The sequence below is a fragment of the Carcharodon carcharias genome, chromosome 17 (genome assembly GCF_017639515.1).
Source record: "Carcharodon carcharias isolate sCarCar2 chromosome 17, sCarCar2.pri, whole genome shotgun sequence".
Lineage (NCBI taxonomy): Eukaryota > Metazoa > Chordata > Chondrichthyes > Lamniformes > Lamnidae > Carcharodon > Carcharodon carcharias.
In genome coordinates this window covers 83670820-83691401 of record NC_054483.1, presented here as the reverse complement: position 1 = coordinate 83691401, position 20582 = coordinate 83670820, and the positions used below count along the sequence as shown (strand labels likewise).

The 20582-nt window shown below is 41.2% G+C and overlaps 1 protein-coding gene across 1 annotated transcript in view; it reads right to left on the bottom strand.

The window, feature by feature from the left end:
- Window positions 1–20582, bottom strand: part of dock1 (dedicator of cytokinesis 1) — a 693250-nt gene that overhangs the window by 186108 nt on the left and 486560 nt on the right. Inside the window, exons 31-32 of the mRNA XM_041210280.1 lie at window positions 17392–17492; window positions 3092–3150 (exon numbers count right to left, since the gene is read on the bottom strand). Coding sequence (XP_041066214.1) covers window positions 3092–3150; window positions 17392–17492 — 160 coding nt within the window. The remainder of the gene's footprint in view (window positions 1–3091; window positions 3151–17391; window positions 17493–20582) is intronic.

Genomic DNA, 20582 nt, shown 5'->3' with positions numbered 1-20582 from the left:
CTACAGATGCACGGGTGCCGTTTTAAATATGGCACCCGGAGTGAGGAAGCCGCGAGCTCACAGCGGGATGGATGAATCAGAGGCCGCCGGCCCGCAATCTGGCATGTTTCCCGAGCATGCATAATTAATGCAGCAGGGAGCAGACGATATGGCATGAAAATCGGCCACTGAGGCCAGGGGGTAGAATGACATTTTCGCGGTTGCTGAAGCACTCACTGCAATTAGGGGAAAATCCGGCCCTTAGTAAAAATCTGAATAAATGCTGCAAAGCAATTCAAGAGTTAAAGCAATATCAAGGTATGAAAGTGAAGTTTGAGTGATCGATTATGTCATTCAGATCTCAAAACTATCGAATATGACATATTGCAACAATTTTGTTTTTCCCTGATGTTGCTTACGGTGAATCCAAGGTTATGCTGTTGCTATGAGGGAGAGGAGGAACGTCTGTGTATGGAAATGGAGGAAGAGGTGTAGACCTTGAATTTGGAAAGAAATGTCAAATGTTTTTGTCCAGAAACAGTGAAGCATTTTTTCATTGAATCTTGGAAAATAAATAATTAGCATCATCTCCTACACACGCCAGTTGATTAAACAGTTTTTTGAATGATTTGATTAGTTTATTTTTCTACTTTTTTAATTGGTATATTTTGCTCATGGCTACAGCATTCATTTGTTGCTGTTTTGTAAAGATGCAATTTAAGCCAAAGGAAGTGTGACACTGGAGCATCAAACCACCCCTGGGATTATTCGCAGTAAATCTGATGATGTACTGTTTTATAAAGAAAAGAATACGTAATACACAAGCGTATTTTTCTGCTGGCATCATGGAACTATCAGAAAGAGTAAACTTCCATCAGATTTGCATGGTCTAGCTTTGAACCCACGCAGTCAAAGAACAGGTTGCTATACTATCCAGATAATCTCTGAAATACTAAATTATTCCATCACTTATCCTACATTCTGCCGAAGATATACTATCCATCATCAAAACTGCTTCCTCCTAGATGTGAATCATAACTTATCTTCATACTTGCATCATTTTTACAGTGCTCAAAGCCTTGGCCATACCTTCTTACCACTAGAGATCTAGATCAAACTCTTCTCATACTTGGTGGTTATTTAATGGGCACATTTGCATTATTTTGGGGTGGCAGTCACAATTATTTTATGATGTATTGATGTATGTGACTTCTTGATGTAATAGTATGTTATCTTATGGAGTATTGGTGTATGCTTTTGAGTGTCATTGTATATTGTACTGATGTTCCAAAAAAAAACTGATTTTACTGATATTCTCCAAACATAACCAGGGCCAGAATTTTTCGGATGGTGCGGTTTCCCTTCCCAGCATCCAAAGAGTCGGCAGGGATTCACGCTTGAATGGGCATCAGTTAGCTGCAGGTGGGACTTCTGCCCCTCATTTGAGATGATGTCCTGCCTTAGAGACCAGATTGGCCGGCAACTCTCCAGTCCTTGCAGCAACCAAGAGCTGCAACGGATTGAAGAGGAACGTCAGGAAGATGCCTGAGCCCAATTCCTGGGACCAGAGGACTATGTACGCTTAAGGGATCCCAGGGCCGGGAGGGTAGAGAAGGCCTGGGGCGCGGGGGGCGGGGGAGAAGTGAAAGGAGGTCCAGTAGCCACTGGACCTTAGGAGGTGGGGGATGCTTGCAGTCAGAAGAGGGCTTCTGATGGAGGTGCCCCACCCCCTTTCCTACCTGAGATCTAAGCCCGTTCTTTTCTGGGTTTCCTCCACGCCAAGTGAATCCTCCCACCAGCCTAAAAATTGAGGCTGGGTGGGAAACGGTCCCTAAGTGGCCAATCATTTGTCACTAGAGTGCTTCAAATGGGGCAAGGGCAGGCGTTCTGCCCAAGCCTTGCCCGCCCCAGTGTAAAATCGCTACAAAGTCGGGGCTGGCGGGAACACAGAGGGAATCTTGCTTCATCAATTTCACGCTCCTCCACACCCACTGCCTAAAAACCCACTGGCATAGGAAGCGTGAAATTCAGGCCCAGGTATTTTAGCATCAAATTTTTCCCCTTGTTTTTCATCTGATTTTAACATCAGAAGCAGAGAAAGTTTTTTAAATCAGCACAATAAAAAGTGATTTGAAAGATCCTTGATTAATACCATTAGGAGAGAAAGATACTGACAATTAAAATGATAGATCAAAAAAAATGTTTCTGTCAGTGTCAGTCACAATTGGAGCATTCTTGCCTCTGTGTCAGAAGTTCGCACAGAGCTGTGAATACTGTATTTTTTTTATTCATTCATGGGATGTGGCCATTATGACAAGGCCAGCATATATTATCCATCCCCAATTGCCCTTGAGAAAGGGCGATAGGCAACCTTCTTGATATGCTACAGTCCATTGTAGAAGTTAAGAAACAACCGAGTGGCTTGCTAGGTCATCTCAGAGGACTGCTATGAGTCAACCACATTACCACGTTGGAGCTACGTATAGGCCAGGCCAGATAAGGAAGGCAGGCTTGCTTCCCTAAACAGCATCAATTTATCAGTTCAATTTTTACGACAAAATGGTCATTTCATGGTCACATAATTGATACTAGGTTTTTATTCCAGATTTATTCTTAATTAACTGAATTTAAATGCCTCAACTGCTGTAGTGAAATTTGAACTCATGTCTCTGGATTATTTGTCTAGGCCTTGTATAACTATTCCAGTAAGATAACTATTATGCTACAATAGTTGATACTCTCAGATTTGGATTTTTTTTGAAGAATTGAGAGGCATTTTCATGGTGTTCGGACCAATATTTATCCCTTGGCCAGTGACAACAAAACTGATTATCAGGTCATTTATCTCATTGCTATTTACCAGACCTTGCTGTGCACTAATTGGCTGCTGTGTTTGCCTATAAAATGACTGACTAATTTTCAAAAGGACACTATGCAAATACGAAGCTTTTTTTCCCCTGTTTATTCTGCACACATCAAATTGACAGCCAATATAAACAATGACTGTATTAACTATTATCCTGACAAAGACAATGAGCTAAGACACAAAGTGTATTAATTTCCTTGCATCAAAAATATTAACATTGCATAGTTATTCAAAGGGAGAACTTACCAAGATTATACCACATGTCCCTGATCTCAAATCCGATTTGTCTCCTCATGTCACCATATCTGAGAAAAAAATAAAATCATTAACACAAATTTACTTCGATATCCTTAATATTTTGCTTGGTTCAAAGCAGAACTAATTGATTCCAAGAAATAAAATGTGGCAGCTAAAAAACACTTGGCAAGATTCCATATCAGAGAACACTGTTGATATTCAGCACGTCAGACAGCATCTGATGAAAGAACACTTAAAAAAAAGAGCAGTTCAAAGGGATGGAAAAAGGAAAACAAAAACACAAAATGGGCTTCCAGCCTTCCACTTTTTGTTTGCTTTTATATACTGCTCATCTGTAATATCTTACAGTTCTGTAAAATGGACATGTCTGAAATGTTAACTTGTCTTTTTTCTAACAGATGCTGACTGACCTACTGAGTGTTTCCAGTAGCTTGTGTTTGGCTGTAGCTTTGGCAATTGCTACAGGAGGGCGTCTTATTTTGCTTTTAAATAATTACTATTGTTTAAATAAATTTGGCTGCCAAACAAAAGTAGCTAGAATTTGGGGAACCCAGAGTGGGGGAAGGGTACAGTGGACTAGACATTCTCCTCTAACACCTGATTTCCAACCTAGCACAAACTGATGTGATGAAAAATCTTCCAGGTCCACACACAATAAAGTTTTGCAGTGAAATTCATTTATGTAGTCTCCTGCAGTTCCCACTTGCCATCAAGGGCGGAGGAAACAGATTAAATGTCACACTGAACCACTAGCAGGCACTTTCTTAAGGTGCAGGCTGCAGGAACAGAGTGGAAAGAGTTCTACTTTGCAACCATTAGATCTAATGTGGGAATGCTTGATTCCTATAATGTGTGTGTTGACTGAGAAATGCTCCACTTCCTAGTTCTAGTATCCATCACTATGATAAGCACTAAATAAGGCAGTAAAAATAAAATAGCTGAGAATTAATTTTTGAAAGGTAACCTTTTACTTGATTGATATGATTACAAATAACAAGCCTTTGCATATGAGTTTTGAATCCTTAAGTGTTTTGTTTGATATGAAGTTCTGAATTTTAACTAACCGACAGTTAATATCAGCCTTTTTCTTAGACCTCAGTGTTTTGATCCTTGATTCACATATATTCGCATCATTTCTGATTATCCAAATACTCTTTCATAAGATATTTACTTCTTCAGAGAATAGCATACAGACATAAAAATGTGAAACATATTTTAACTACTAAAGCGTTTACTGAGGTTTCTAAGTGATGTTCAAATATTGATTCAGTTTTCATCTCAGTCCCAATTAACTGAGGTAATTTTCACAGTTCCATAATTAATATAAAAATCATAAAAACATTTTGCTTGCATTATTAGTATGCATTAAAATGTGTTTAATAAAGCAATCTCCAGGAAGTTCAAAGTCTTAACAACAATACCACTGTTGTCAATTACTTGATTCATCAGTCATAATATTTTTGAATTCCAGTTTTGCTTCTCATTTTTCCTAGTGCAGCACAGTCTTTTACCTCTCAGTAATGTTGTACATGCATAATAAAGCACAAAGAGTGTTGCAAGCTCACCTGATCTTGTGCTGCATATTGCTTTGTCATCTTTACATTTACATTTCTAAGAAACTGAAACAACTTATTGGTCTGATCTTTACTATCAATACTGTCTTAACTTTCATTGCAATTAGAGGCATGTTCATTGCATGTTTTGGAATATGCACGCACACATCTCTGTCTTCTTCTACTCAACAGCAATACAAGTTTGTATTGCAACTAAACTCCCTTTTATTCAACTTTGTTAAAACATTGTATTACTAGGCACAAATATAACTGTGACAGTACATTCAAGTGCCAATCAATATTCTACACACTGGGGGTCAATTGGCATCTGCCCTGGAATTGTGCAGGACAGTATTTTGTACCTGTCCAGGCCCAGAACTGTCACCATTTCCTGTCCAGGCTTATCTCCTGGATGTGCTATGCACCTGAAAATTTAGTAGTGAATTTGGGCTGGAAATGCCTCATCCCATCTCTTTTTGCATACTAATACTGGGCCTATGGCTATTACAGGCACATCCCTGTCATTCTCCCCCGCCCCCCCCGCCCCCCCCAACAACCAACCAGGTGGTCCTAGAAATCTCAAGTAAAAGTAAAAGCGGCAGAAACCACTGAAATGGGTCTCATCACTTTTTGCTCACCTTTGCATTCAGGAAATGGGTGAACCCCAGGTCCAAGATTTAGAAAAATCATTTCATCTCAACTATAACATAACTTGATGTATACAGAGTTACACAAACTTCACATTCACTGCTACTGCAACTGGCAGTCAGACGAACCTCTATTCCAGTCCATTTTTGGTGAATGATGTAGGAAAAATGTATAGGAGAAAGCTGTGTAAAAAATCAAAATTGGACTGAATGAGGGTTACACATGGTTCAATATGTCCTTGAGATGTTCTGAGGAATAGCTGCTCGTTGGCAAGGAGGCAGACATCATGAAGAAAGATCATTCTGTGTGCAGTTCATACCTACACAAGCAAGTATTTTAAGCCTCTTGAAATTGGACATACTGGCAATGAAACATCCATTACTAGCATAAATTACTACAGCAATTAAAATATAAAAACACAAAATATCCACTTTTACATACTAACTTGCAGTCATAACACAAAGCCATCATATTATACTGTGCATCAGATTAAAGATACAGATTATATAAAAAGTCACCCTGCTCTCCCCACTTTTCTATATTTTGTACATAAAACCTTTAAAAGAATGTTTGCATTAATATAAAGCAAGGCAGCTTTACTTGTGACTTAAGTACAGCATCAAACGACCAGTTCTTCAAAGAATCTCAAAGATGGTACAATGTCTACGATAGACATCTTTGAGATACTTCAAAGAAATGACCTTTGCGTGTGTCACTGTAACTGAATTCAAAACTGAAATGATTGCTAAGCATCAAGACAGTATTATGTTGCTTCCTGAAATACATTGTCAAAACTTTATAAAGCGGATGTCTATATTTACCACACAACTGGCTGTTTATTCAATACTTCTCATGCCAGACAGCTCCATTCATGTTTTTATTTCTTCCATGAATTAGTGTTTTTCTGATACTCATGCTCTCCTGAAAGTGCTAGTTCTTGCCAAGACACAGATCCAGAGGGTCTAACATTCATCTGGGGTCTCACTGCACCCAAGGGTTTTAAACAAGGTAGCTGCAGAGCTAGTGGACACATTGATTTTGTCCCCATGGATTGGAAGGTAGCACATGTAACTTCAATATTCCAGAAGTAAAAAGAGAGAAAATGGGGAACCAAAGGCCAGCTGGCCAGACATCAGTATTGGCGAAAATGTTAGAACCTATTATTAGGGACAGGGTAACAGTTGTTGTCATCCAAATCCATTGGGGATGGGGTAGTATCATATGGTGTACCTTTGCTGATGGCTGAAGAGACCAATTCATGAGAAGCAGGTTCTGCCACAAGTGCTACATGTCAAGTGATTATCAGGTGTCAGTGCCGGTTGCCAAGCCATTCCAGCCACTGATCACCGGCACACGCTGCCCCACAGGTGATCTCGCGATTTTCCTCTGTTATCAGCTGGTGTCTTGTAGATGCAAAAATTGATGTTTAAGGCCTTCATGTCATGCTTGCAAGCATGACTCTGGCTACCATTCAGAAAATCTTTAGGGATGCAGCTGTCTTCCATCCTGTGAATGTGCCTCAACCAGCGAAGTTGTCTCTGCTTGATGAGTGTCAACATACTTGGGAGAGCTGCTTTTGAGAGCACTGCCACTTTTGTGATTTTGTCCTTCCATTAGATGCCGAGAATGCACTGCAAACAGCGAAGATGAAAGTTGTTGAGCTTCCTTTCTTGATAGCTGTAAGTTATCCATGTTTCACACCCATACAATAAGGTGCTGAGAACACAGGGGATTCTAACAGTGTACTTAGAAAATTATAACAAATATTTATGGAAGGGAAATCGTGTTTGATAAATCTGTTGGGTTTTTTAAGGTTGCAACTAGCAGGTAGCTGAGGGTGGACCAGTGGATGTAGTTTCTTTGGATTTTAAAAAACATTCGATAATGCACCACACAAATTTAGGACTCATGGGATTGGGTATTATATTAACATGGATTAAGGATTGGTTAACAAAGAGACAAGATGATTAGGAATAAATGGGTCACTTTCAAGTTGGCAAGGTGTCACAAAGATCAGTGCTTGGGCCTCAGCTATTTATAACCTATATCAATGATTTAAATTAGGGAACTGCTTGTAATGTATCTGAGATTGCTGAAGATACAAAATTAGATGGGAACATAAGCTTTGAGGAAGACATAAAGTATAGGCAGTAAAGGGATACAGATAGGTTAAGTGAGTGAGCAAGAACATGGAGATGGAATATAATGTAGGAATGTGTGAAGTTACCCACTTTGGAAGCAAAATAAAAAAGATTTTTTTTTTAAATGGTGAGAACCTGGGAAATGCTCATATTCAGAGAGATCTGGGTGTCATTGTACATGAATCACAGAAGTTAACATGCAGGCACAGCAAGCAATTAGGAAAGCAAATAGTATGTTAGCCTTTATTATAAAGGGATGAAATATAAGAATAAAGAAGTCTTACTACAATTATAGAGGGCCTTGGTAAGACAACACCTGTGGTACAGAATACAGCTTTGGTCTCTTCACCGAAGGAAGGATAGGCTTGCCTTAGAGAAGAGGTTGCCAACCTTTACTTATTTTTTACCCTCTTACAGAAATACAGCTTTCCACGTAGGCCTACCAACAAACTGGTTTAATATTTTAACCTCTTTAATGTCGAAACATTGTACAAAATGTACAAATTATAATACACATATATAACTTAAACAATGGATTTCCATTGATATGGCTGATGAGATTGTTTTCTTGAGAATAGCTGCATAATGTTTAGAGTGATAGCTGATAGTTGTAATTGCTTTCTACACATTAGCTTCGGTTTCCGCCTAAGCTCCTCTGCATGTCCACCAGTCACTGCTCCTTTAAATGCATTCTCAAAATCTATCTTGGCCAGATTTTGGTCACCACCAACTAATCTCTCCCTCCATGACTGGCATTCTTATCCTGCCAACTTCCATTTGTGAAGTCACTTTGGAAATGTTTTTCTTTATGTTAAAGGCGCTATAGGAATGCAAACTTTATATGAATTTGGTATTCAGATTATTGTGTTATACCAGCACACAAATCAATTGAAGCTTTTTCATCAAGACATGCTCCTTTAAAAGTTGGTGACATAATGCACACATTTATATAAAATGTAAATGATACATTTCATTAATGAGTGTTAAATGATATTTAGTTTCTGTTCTGTGATAGAGAATTAGATATTTAAAAAAAAATGAAAACTCTTAATTTCCCACCTATGTCGATGAAGTTTTAAGCAGAGTCTCACTCCACATCTCAGTATCAGGAACTATCCAGCCTCCCTGACTCCTTTGTGCCAATCAGGGTTGGGTTCCCAGGGGAACCAGTCTTCTCTTGGGTGTAGGAACACACTGCAGCGGGTGTGGACAATGATTTCTAGCTTGCCTTAGAGGAGTCAGCCTAGAGCCAAGGGTTTTTGGTTGGTGGTTGAGTCCTGTGGTCTGGAGCAATTGACCCCCGTCCTTCCAGACCCTGCAAGTCCATCTCCAGCTGTGAGTTTCACACTTTCAGCATTAGTGGTTGATGGCTCGTCTCACTCCTCCAGGAAAAAAAAAGAAAATTACAGGTATGTGCATGTGATGATCTCCCCCTTCCACTTGGTGCATTGCTCCAGGTGATCCTGCCAGCTCCGAGTAGTTTGGGAGAGGATGAGTCCTCTGTAGAGACTTCCGATCCATGCCGGGAAGCTCAAAGAGTGTGCTGAGGGGTCACTGACGGCTAATAGCACTGAGACCTGTCCCATTGCGACAAACCTGCCTGGTCATTCCTGGGCCACGAATGACAGAACAAACATCCACCAGGAAGTCTCCTAACTTTTTATTTCTATATACGTACACAACACAAAAAATGAATTCAAAAAAAGAGGATAAAATGGTTCATTGTTTACATTATACATTAAATCTACTATTAGACAATTCTCTCTTGTACTCCCCAGAGAGTCTCCTGTATCCCCAGTTGCACATGTACCAGACTTTGGGAACCCTGCCTTGGAGAAAGTGAAATGAAGGTTCACTAGACTGATTGCTGGAATGAGGGGATTGACTTATTAGGAAGGATAGAGTAGACTAGGCCTATATTAGATAAAGTTCAGAAGAATGACAGGTGATCTCAGTGAAATATATAAAATTTTTGAGGGGCTTGACAGGGAAAATGTTGGGAGGATGTTTCCCCTGGCTGGGGAGTCTAGAACAAGGGATCAGTGTTGGAGTAAAGAGTTGGCCTTTATTATGAAGATGAGGAGAAATTTCTTCAGGGTGTCATGAATCTTCAAAATTCTTCACTGTAGAAAGTAGTGGATGTTAAGGTATTGAGTATATCCAACACAGAAATCGATAGATTTTAAGATTCTAAGGGAATTAAGGGTCAAAAGGGGAAAGTGCAGCAAGGTGGAGTTGAGGTAGAAGGTCAGCTATGATCTTATTGAATGGCAGAGCAGACTTGAAAGGCCAAACGGCCTATTCCTGTTGCTGTGTTCTTATATGGTGGCCATTTGATAAATATAAAAACCCAGCACTTAATGAGAACGAAGGGTAAGTTGGGGGTGCGGAGGCAGATGCGGTTAAAATATCAGCAGTGTCATACTTACTGGAGCTACATTGTGCACAAGTTCATCGCCATTTTAACAGTGCAGTGTGTAGCCTTGACCCAAGGCCCCAAACATTTTTTTAATAGTAGTAGCAAGGTGGCCTGGTGTCACCTCGTCAGGAAAACTCTATACCAAGTATCAGCAGGTCCAAAGCATGGCTAATTTTTAAATGAGTGTCTTGGGGGCCACCAGGAGCTTTTCTAGGCCCCACAACGAATTCTTGGGCCTCTTCCTCCCATGCTTCCAGCAAAGGAGCCCACCCTTCATCTAACGTGCTAGAGACCATTCCCACGAGTGTCTGGGTGTGGTGTCCTGCCATGTTTAGACTCTCATCTACTGGCCTGATGCCTGGAAGTTAGTTCCAGTCATTTCAAATGAGTCAAGAGAGCTAAAATGGCTTGGGTCTTACAACAGCAAGCCAGGATGAGCTCAACATTTATTCCATTGGCCTCATTGTTGCTAGATTAGCACTAGAATGTCAGTACATGCTTGAACAGGGGAAAAACAACTCAGCCCAAATTGTTCTCATCTGATCTTCACTTTTAGTAGATGGTGGGAACCTGTCAGATTTTCCCCTTCTTGTCCTAGCAACCTTTTGGAGACATGAAATTCAACTTCAACAAATTGAATTTGGTGTACAAATCATTTACTTGTTTTACTACAGTAAAAAAAATGAAGAAATTGTGAGGTATCACTTCAGCTATATTTCTCACATGGGGAAGCAACTGGATTAAAGGTATGCAGTTACCCCATTAATACACAGTATATAATATATTTTGACAGTTAAACTGACTGGGCCTCTTTTTTACTTACCAGGAAAAAAGGATTTAAGATGTAACACGATTTAATCAAAAGACACAAAGTTCAGCAGATTTATATAGCAATTGATTTGGCTGGACAGGAAACTATGGAAGTTGATTTAATAGATTTCATGTCTGTTGACCTAAATTTTTTGTATATATGTTGACAGCTGTTTTCTTAGGCTATTTTTGTTCTGTGATGAACCATTGTACTCTTCATTCATGCTGGCACACAGATGATGTCTCATTAAGCTTGGAAGAATATCTGTTTTCCTTGTCTGACAACTTCTAATAGATTAAAAATGGATTTTGTTACAGTACAAATCCACAGAGCATTAACCCTTTTCAGCTGCCATCTTTATTATCTATGAAAGTATTGTGCCACCAAGGCTGACTGAGTTGTACCTGATAACTATCTGATGTCTCATTACAAAAACAATAACTTTATCCCTCAAATTACCATAATTCTACCCTCAAAATTTGTCTTCCAGACCAGTTGGCAGCAGGTACTGTACAGAGGTTGAAATTCTCAGTTTTCTGCTGTTTGTATTTATAAATGAAGTTATTGTAGGAAAGTTGTTTTCAATAAAAGCTAATCTTTTCTAGGAGTTCAAATATAATGACATTAATGTGCAGTCTCAACTCAGCTGATTTGTCAATGTGTTAATGTTTTGGGTACTAGGTGTCCTTTCTGGTAAGTGAAGTAGATAAAAATGAGGAGTATTTGCTAATGTTTTGCAGATAAAAATGAGGAGTATTTACTGTTATTTTGCAGAACTTTTAAACTAATTTTTAAATCATGTTGTAGTGGTGGATATAAGGTTTAAAACATCCGACACAAAACACACACTTGAGCTTTCCCATGGCCTTTAAATATAAATATAAATAAATATAAATATAAAGCCCTATGCGCCAGAAGGTCCCAGATTTGGTTTCTGGCTCATTGAATGCAGAATAAAGTGTCTGGAGGAAAGGATTTCTGGAGCAGGCCTAGAAAGGAATTGAGTAAAACTGCAGCAAGAAGCACTACAGGGTGCTGAAGGCTGGGGCTTCAGTGGGAAGTTTGGAAAAGCTGCTGCTGTACTTACGACCAATGAAGCATAGTTTTACTATTTAGCCCAAATGATATCAGTTTGAAAATGCAGGCTGTTGCATTTGAAAGTTGTTGATTATTGCAATTGTGGGACATTGTCATTTGAGCGAAGTTTTTTTTATTTCTTCATTCATGGGATGTGGGTATTGACAAGGCCAATATTTATTGCCCATCCGCAATTTGAGAAGGTGGTGCTGAGCATCATCTTGAACTGCTGCAATACCCGTGGTGTAGGTACACGCGCAGTACGATTAGATAGGGAGTTCTAGGATTTTGATTTAATAATGAACAGCAATATATCTCCAAGCCAGGATGTTATGTGACTTTCAGGAGAACTTGCAGGTGGTGGTGTTCCCCTGCACCTGTTGCCCTTGTTGTTCCAAGTGGTAGAGATCACGGGTACTTTGAGTGGTGCTGTCAATGAACGACAGTTAAGTTGCTGCAATACATTTTGCAGATGGTACACAATGCAGCCATGCTGCACCAGTGAAGATTTACGTGGTGGATGGAGTTCTGATCAAGTGGCCTTATTTTTCCAGAACGGTATTAAGTTTCTCAAGTATTGGAGCTACACACATCCAGTCAAATGGAGAATATTCCATCACACTCCTGACTTGTGCCCTGAAGATATTGGGAAGACTTTGGGGATTCAGGTGGTGAATCATTGCTGCGGAATACCCAGCCTCTAACCGGTTCTTGTAGCCACAGTATGTGGCAGGTCCAATTAGGTTTCTGGTCAACTCAAATGTTGATGGTGAGGGATTTGATGATACTAATGCAATTGAATGTCAAAGGGGTGTGATTAGATTCTCTCTCTTGTTAGAGATGGTCATTGCCTGGCATTTGTGTGATGCAAACGTTACTCGCCACTTATCAGCCCAAATTAGGAAGTTATCCAGGTCTTGCTGCATATGGGCTCAGGATTGCTTCAGTATCTGAGGAATTGCAAATGGAACTGAACACTGTGCAATCACCAACAACTGTACCCACTTCTGATTTCATGATGGAGGGAACATCATTGATGCAGCAGCTAAAGATGGTTGGATCTAGGACACTGCGTGAAGAATTCCTGCGGCAATGTGCAGGAGGTTGGGATGACTGGTCTCCAACAACCCCAACCATCTTCCTCTGTGCTAGGTATGAGCCAGCCAGTGGAGCATTTTCCCTGATTTCAATTAATTCAATTTTACTAAGAATCCTTGATGCCATGCTTGGTCAAATGCTGCTTTGATATCAGCAGCAGTCACTCTCACCATATTCTCTGGAATGCAGCTCTTTTGTCCACGTTTTAACCAAAGCTGGAATGAGGTCTGGGGCTGCATGGTCCTGGTGGGACCCAAACTAAGTATTGCTAGCAGGTCATTTGTTACTAAGTGCTGATTGATAGATGACACCCTTCCATTACTTTGCTCAGGTCAAGAGTAGGCTGATGGGGTAGTAATTGGCTGGGTTGGATTTGTTCTACATTTTATGGAAAGGAAATGCCTGGGCTGTTTTGGACTTTGTCAGGTAGATGCCAGTGTTGTACATGTCCTGGTACAGCTTTTCTAGCAGTGTGACTAATTCTGGAGCACAAATGTTTAGCACTACAGCTGGGATGTTAGTATGGTCCATAGCATTTGCTGTATCCAAAGCACTCAGCCATTTCTTGATATTATTGGGAGTGAATCAAATCAGCTGAAGACTGGCATCTGTGATGGCAGGGACCTCAGGAGGAGGCTGAGATGCTTCACCCAATCTGCACCCCGATTGAAGATGGTTACAAATGCTTTCACCTGTCTTTTGCACTCCACCATTGTTAAGAATGGGAATGTTCATTGGCAACTCATCCTCCTCTTACTTGTTAATTGTCCACCAATATTTACGATTAGAAGTACAGGTTTGCAAAGCTTTGATCTGATACATTGTTGTTATGAAAACCACTTACCTCGTTGGGGAGAGGGAGATCAGGAACACCAAATCCTGACAGACCTCGGCATGCGCAGGCTGGGACTGTGCCCACAGGGAGAGGGAACAGGGAGAGGTCCCAGTTAAGTTAAAAAGTAGGAAAACGGCTGCAGCTCAGTGGAAGTCTTGGCAATCGAAGAGGGCTCAGGAAAAGCCCTGAAAATCCAAGAAGGAAGTGGAAGGTTTGTGAATCAAACTGTAAGCTTGACCACAGTTTGTCTGTTAATTCACATGTATCTCATATTTACCTGAATGTTAAAATATAGATAAATATTGTAAATTGCTTCATCTTTCTGACCTTGTATAGTAAAGTTCATTTTTGTTCTAAACCCGTGGAATTTCGTGGCTTTATTCAATTAGCAAGTGTCTTGACTCTCAAACTTTTGTCTTCTTTAAACAAAACATTATTGGTCCCTAACTGGATCTTAACAATAACTTGATGGTCTGGTCCATGATCATAACAGTGTGATCGTGTGGCTCTATATGTAGCACGCTGCTTCCACTGTTCAGCACGCATGTAGCTTCATCAGGTTGGCACCTCATTTTTAGGTATGCCTCGTCCTGTTTCTTCTACACTCATCATTGAATTCCAGTTGGTCGCCTTGATGGCAATGGTAGAGTTGGGGATATGTCTAGCTATGAGATTACAGATTATGATGGATTACAATTCTGCTACTGCTTCCGTGGTGCCTCATGGATGCCCAGAATCCATCATATTTAGCATTGTGAGGTGCCACACAAAACAATGGAGGGTGTCCTCACTGTGAAGATGGGACTTCACTCAAGGTTATTTCTACCCAATACTGGCATGAACAGATGCTACTGTGACATCAATTAGATTTTGCTCAGTCTGGCAGCTATATCCTTTGGGACTCACCCAGCTTGATTAGTAGTCATGCCACCAAGCCATTGAAATTCCCCACCCAGTGTACATTCTGTGTCCTTGCTACCCTAAGTGCTTCTTCCAAGCGGTGTTCAACATGAACGAGTAGTGAATCATCAACTGAGGGAAGACGGTAGACGATAAGGTGTAGGAGGTTACCTTGCCACTGTGAGATGTTAACTAAATCCGGTACAATGAAATAAAACCTAGCAGGGGAGGCGAAGGGCTCGAAGACTGAAGGGAGAGAGGATGTGGACAGGGTTTGGAGATTGGAGGGGTGGGTGGACAGGGTTTAGTGACTGGAGGGAGGTGAAGAGTTTGGAGGCTAGAAGGAGAGAGGCAGGCTGAGAGTTTGGAGACCGGAGGGGGTGGCAGAGTTTAGACCCTGAGACCGGGGTGGGAGTAGAGTTTAGACCCTGAGGATGGGAGTGGGGGGAGTGGGGGTGTGCATGGGAGAAAGTGTTTGGATCCTGAGACCATGGGAAGGGGGAGGTTGGGGGTGTGGAAAATATAGATCCGGAGACTAAAATTAAAAACTGATGGGGATCTGGTGGCATTTTCAATCATGTATGATGGAAAGATTTTTTGGACTCACTGAAAAAAAACGGAATAAATTCAGATATTAATTAATTTCCCAGTATTTTCAATGCAGGTTGCTAAGTGCATTTGCCACCTTTGAGCGCATTGGATAATTTTGAGTGCACTCAACGCCTTAGAGAGCCTTTTGCCATTTGATGGCAAAATGTTGAGTGCAAGCAAAACTCATTCCAAATTAGAATATTTGATATCAAATGATTGCTGATCGTTTTTGAGCACATCTGAATAAAAAATGTCAAAAATTTTGGGGAGGGATGGCATTCACTGTATCCAGTGTACTCAGTATTTCTAGATATCATGAGGAGTGATTCAGTTTGGCTGGAGACTGGCATCTGGGGCAGTGGTGAACATTATACTTTGTCTCAGTTAGGTTTTTGCTGCTGCTCACGATCCACTGCTTTTGTCAATGAAACTGTGCATGTTTTGGATATCAGGTAAAGACAAGTTTTCAGCGTTGTCAAAAACTATACCAATGCTCATGGTCTGAACTCACACATAAGTAGCTTTTTGGGTAACACACTAAGCATGCGCTAGAGCCTTTGAGCTGTACCCTAGCATAAGTTACCACATTCATGAAAGGTGAGAAAGAAAGAACGAACACTGGAAAAAAAAATAAAAATGCCAAAACTGAAATGATTCTCCTCTCCCTCACTAAGTTACTTGCAGCAGTAAGTAATGTGTAATGGAGTTCACAGCAAGCTTATGTAGCCAGTTATCTAAACTGATTCCTCATTTATTGCTGCACATTCACAGCACACACACACAGGGACAGAAATGATTACTTTCAGTCCCAAACAATAGCATAAGACCTTATTATTCCTATAGCTTTTACTGAGCTGAAAAAAAATCAGAACAATTTGAGAATAACTCCAAGCCAACAGCAAACCAATTACACAATACTTTGTGTAGCTTTGCCCAGCTAATGGTACAGCTCTGAGCACTGAAATTGACTTAATTTATGAGAATATCCCACAATACATCTGACATCAAATATGAATTTAAAGGTTAGAAAATGCTTTCTGTTTAATTTTTACACTTGAAGATAGAGAAGGCATGGAATCAAATCAGTATGCCAGATTGTCAAGACCATAATAAATTTTACTATATTTTACTATTCTGGTGCTAATTTAGTAATTTCTCTAGGCATATAAAGCCTTAAAGGTGCTGATATTCCCTCTCACCATTTACTCTGTATTGTCCAGAACTTAGAACACACACTCTTGGGTCATTTGCTTAACCTGGTTGCACACCCAGGACAACAGCCCACAGAAGGATCTTGCCTTGAGCAGCAGAGCTGGAAGATAGGCAGAGCTGCTTGTCCTGTCTGATTGCTGTTCCTCAACAGCAGTTAGAAGGCCTCTAGACCCAAAGATGAATGGGGAGGTTCCAAATGCTAAAATTAAATAATTTCCTTATTCCCAACTGAGAGGGTCAGCAAATTATAGGACTTACTTTGCAGGTCTCTGTTTCCTTGTTTACTGGCACCTTCAAACCTTATGACTGGAATAAATTACAAGTTAAGGCTGAACACCAGCTTCGTTGCATACCCTTCTGTCACTCTGAGGCAAAACTGCAAGAATAGGTCTGCAAATGGCAGTACCCATCTCAATTTTATGGCTTTGCAGGCTCAGGTCTGACCAATTTAAGACGACCAGAAAGGAGCAGATGTCTGATATAACAGATGCTAGAGAGAAATAACAGGTCCAATAAAACACAATTAAGCCTTGATTGTGATTTATTTAGAAATTGGGGAGATGTATGTCCATGTTTCAGGTGTACCTTTATCCATAGTAAGCCCACGCTGAACTCTGCAACGTATGAATTGTGCTCAAATGCACATGGAAATTCTGAACAGGAATTCTGATTGGCTGTTGGTCACAAAATTTAATCCGCTATAGTATTATGAAAGGGGATGCTCATCCTCCAATGGAAGAACTTTTCTCTGCAAAGTAACCAACTTTATTTTTGTCTTTCACAATTTCATAATAATCTTCCTATTGTAGGTTGATTTAAGTTTGCAATTTCATGATTTATTAAATGCAAAATTTCATGAACATGCAACAAAAAAAATATACATACAGATGCAGTGATACCAATTGTTCAAATTGTAGAAGTGGTAAACATTTCCTTTACAAAGAGAAAACTGGACAAGGTTCTAAGGAATCTTTTTATCATGAGATTGGAATCATTCACTTACTTGCTGATTATTTTGGCACGTTTTGCACTGGAGAAGTTCTCCAACTGAAGTGATTCTTGAGTGAGAAAAGCAACAGCAAGGTGAAAGTAGTTGTTCCATAACTGTAAATTAGACAGCAACAGAAAGTAAGTTAGAAACATAAAACCATCAGTCAAACCAAGGGCAGAATATTAAGGTTGGTGGGTGGGCACATGGCCAACCGGCCAAGTGTAAAGTGACGTGCAATGATGTCGGGTGAGTGTCCCGGCGTCATTGTGCAGTTCTGTGATATTTTGTAGGCGGGCGCACAGCCAGAGTCAGCAGCGCGCTCACCGACAATTAAAGGGCCTATTAAGGCCATTATAAAGGTAATTGAATTCAAATTTATGCTGTTCCACTCACCACTTATGGTTGGTGGGCAGGTGAAAAGGCCAAGCGGCCTTTGTACTTTTTAGGAACCCTCATCCACAGGCAGGACGAGGTTTCCTAAAGCAAATAAAAATAAAATAACAATTTTACACAGAGTCACATGATGGGACATGTTTTTTGACATTCTTCTGTTCTTTATTAATTTTTTCAATATCATCTTCAGGCGCAGAGTTGCCTCAGGGAGATTATTCAGCATTCTCTTGCACGCATGCACAAAGTTCGCGCCAGGCCTGCTTACACTGGCGCCCCCCCCAACCACCCCACAGGCGGCGCTCAGTGCTGCTGCTCGTGTAAGGCCCGCCAGTGTGAAATCGCGGTGCACTGTCGATCGTGGCAGCAGTCGGCTTCCCAATCACCCCCACCGATCCTGCAAGCCAAGGGCAAAATTCTGCCCCAAGTGCGGATTGATGGTAAATGTTAATTTGGATTTCACGGATTATCATCAGTGGAATCATATTTATAATAGCCCGGATTATGTGGTTTAACTAACATTGAAGCTATCAGCGTTCATTATTATTAAGGAGTAAATAGGATAGCAAACTCGAACATCCACAAACGTGCAGTTAAACATGGGCGAGGATCTTTAGGTCAGTGAGCGAGCTCGCCAACACATAAAATGACACGGGATGACGTTGGACAGAACTCCCAATGTCACCTCGCATCATTTCAATTTTCAGGTAGGTGGGGGCGCAGCCGAATCAGCTGTGCACCCGCCGACCTGTCAACGGCCTATTGAGGCCGTTGACAAAGTCATTAACCTCATTAATGGACCTGCTTAGGGTTGGTGGGCAGGCCGGGAGCCCTGGCGGGCTTCAGAAAAAGCTGGAAACCTCATCCACGGATGAGGTTTCATGAGGGTTTTAAAAAATGTAATAAATGTTTGATTTAAAGTGATGGACATGTCCCAACTTACGTGATGGTGTCACATGAGGGGACATGTCAGGGAAATTTTGTTTTATTTTACCTTTACCATTTTTAAATGTGGAGCCAATCTCCCTGAGGTAGCACTTACCCTCAGGGAGATGAGTGTAGTGAAAGACTGTCCTGGGGCAAGAGTTAAAAGACTGTCCAAGGAGGAGTCAGGGACTGTCCTGGGGCTGAGTCCATGCTGCTAGAGGCATATTGAAGAGGCTGTCCTGGGGCTGAGGCCACGCTGTCGGGACATATTGAAGAGGCTGTGCTGGGGCTGAGGCCACGCTGTCGGGACATATTGAAGAGACTGTCCTGGGGCTGAGGTCATACTGTTGGGGGCATTTTCTCTTTACAGAATAAGAATGAGAAAGTGGTCGAGTCAGAAGCCACTTGTAGAAAATCAGACACGGCTGAGAAACCAAAGGCTTTCATTCATTGGGTATCGATTCCTCTAATCCATGAAATATGGCTTTACGAGGGCATGTAAGTTATACCCGAGGATATGCAAGTTGCCCATAAAAATCTATATGCCAGATGTATGGACTACAGGAACTAAGGTCAGTGTTGGCAATTACTATAAAATATAGAACCACAGGAACAGAAGGAGGTCATTCAGCCCATCAAGCTTGCTCCGCCATTCAGTCGATCACGGCTGTTCTGCATCTCAGCTCTGTCTGCCCACCTTTGCTCCAATCTCTTAATATCCTTATCCAACATAAATTGATGGATATCAGATCAAAAAATTACACTTGACTCCCAACATCCAGCTGCTTTTGGGGGAGATTGTTCCAGATTTCCACTAGTCTATCCTGATAACACCCCTGAACGGCCTGGCTCTAATTTTGAGGTCCTACACCCTTGTTCTATAACACCCCCGCCACCCCCCACATCCACACTACACCCCCCGAGCAAACAGTTTCTCTTTAACGACCCTATCAACTCCTTTGATCAGCATAAGCACCTCAATTAGATCACCTTTTTATCTTCTACATTCAAGGGTATGCAGGTCTTTGCAACCGGTCCTCGATTATGATGGGTTTAGTTAAGATAGACAAGGAAAAACCTTTCCCATTAGCTGATGGCACAAGGACTGGGGGACACAGATTTAAGGTTTTTGGCAAGAGATGCAGGGATGTGAGGGAGAATTTTTAATGCAGTAAGTGATAATGACCTGGAACTCGCTGCCCACGAGGGTTGTGGAAGCAGAAACAATCAATTTAATTTCAGAAAGAAATTGGATGGGTACGAGAGAAATAAATTTACAGGGCTGTGGGGATAGAGATAGGGGAATGAGGCTGACTGGATTGCTCCACAGAGAGCTGAGATGGATGGGACAAATGGCCTCCTTCTGTGGTATAATGACTCTCTTAAAAAAAATTGAAGAGACTGTTCTGGGGCTGTGCATGACATATTAGAGGGCTCCGCATGGTACGCATGTCTTTGTCCTGGTCTTGGGTAGGGGAAGGATTCTTTGGGCAATGACAGTTGTGCATACCATGGTGTAGTCAGTTACCTAAGAATTTTGGTCCTGGGGGTTAGAGGCATGGTACTGTTAGGCAGATGGCATAGTCATGGTCTGGGGAGGCATCTGCATCCTTTAAGTTGGTAGCCGATAAATCATGGGTGGGGTGGTATTGGATTGTCTCATGGTTGGGGGGGGGTGGCTGGGGGGAGGCAGGGCAGGGTGCATGTGGCCTTGAGAGGGGAGGGGTCAAATCGACAAAGGGCATGGGGATATCAACATTAAAAGGTTTGGGGAGGGGGGAAAGAGGAATATCATCATGAATAATGATGGGGTCAAGGGTAATGGGGGAGGCTGGATAGTGACAGAAGGAATGGGAATTAGGAGGCGGTGAGTATGGAGGAGGATG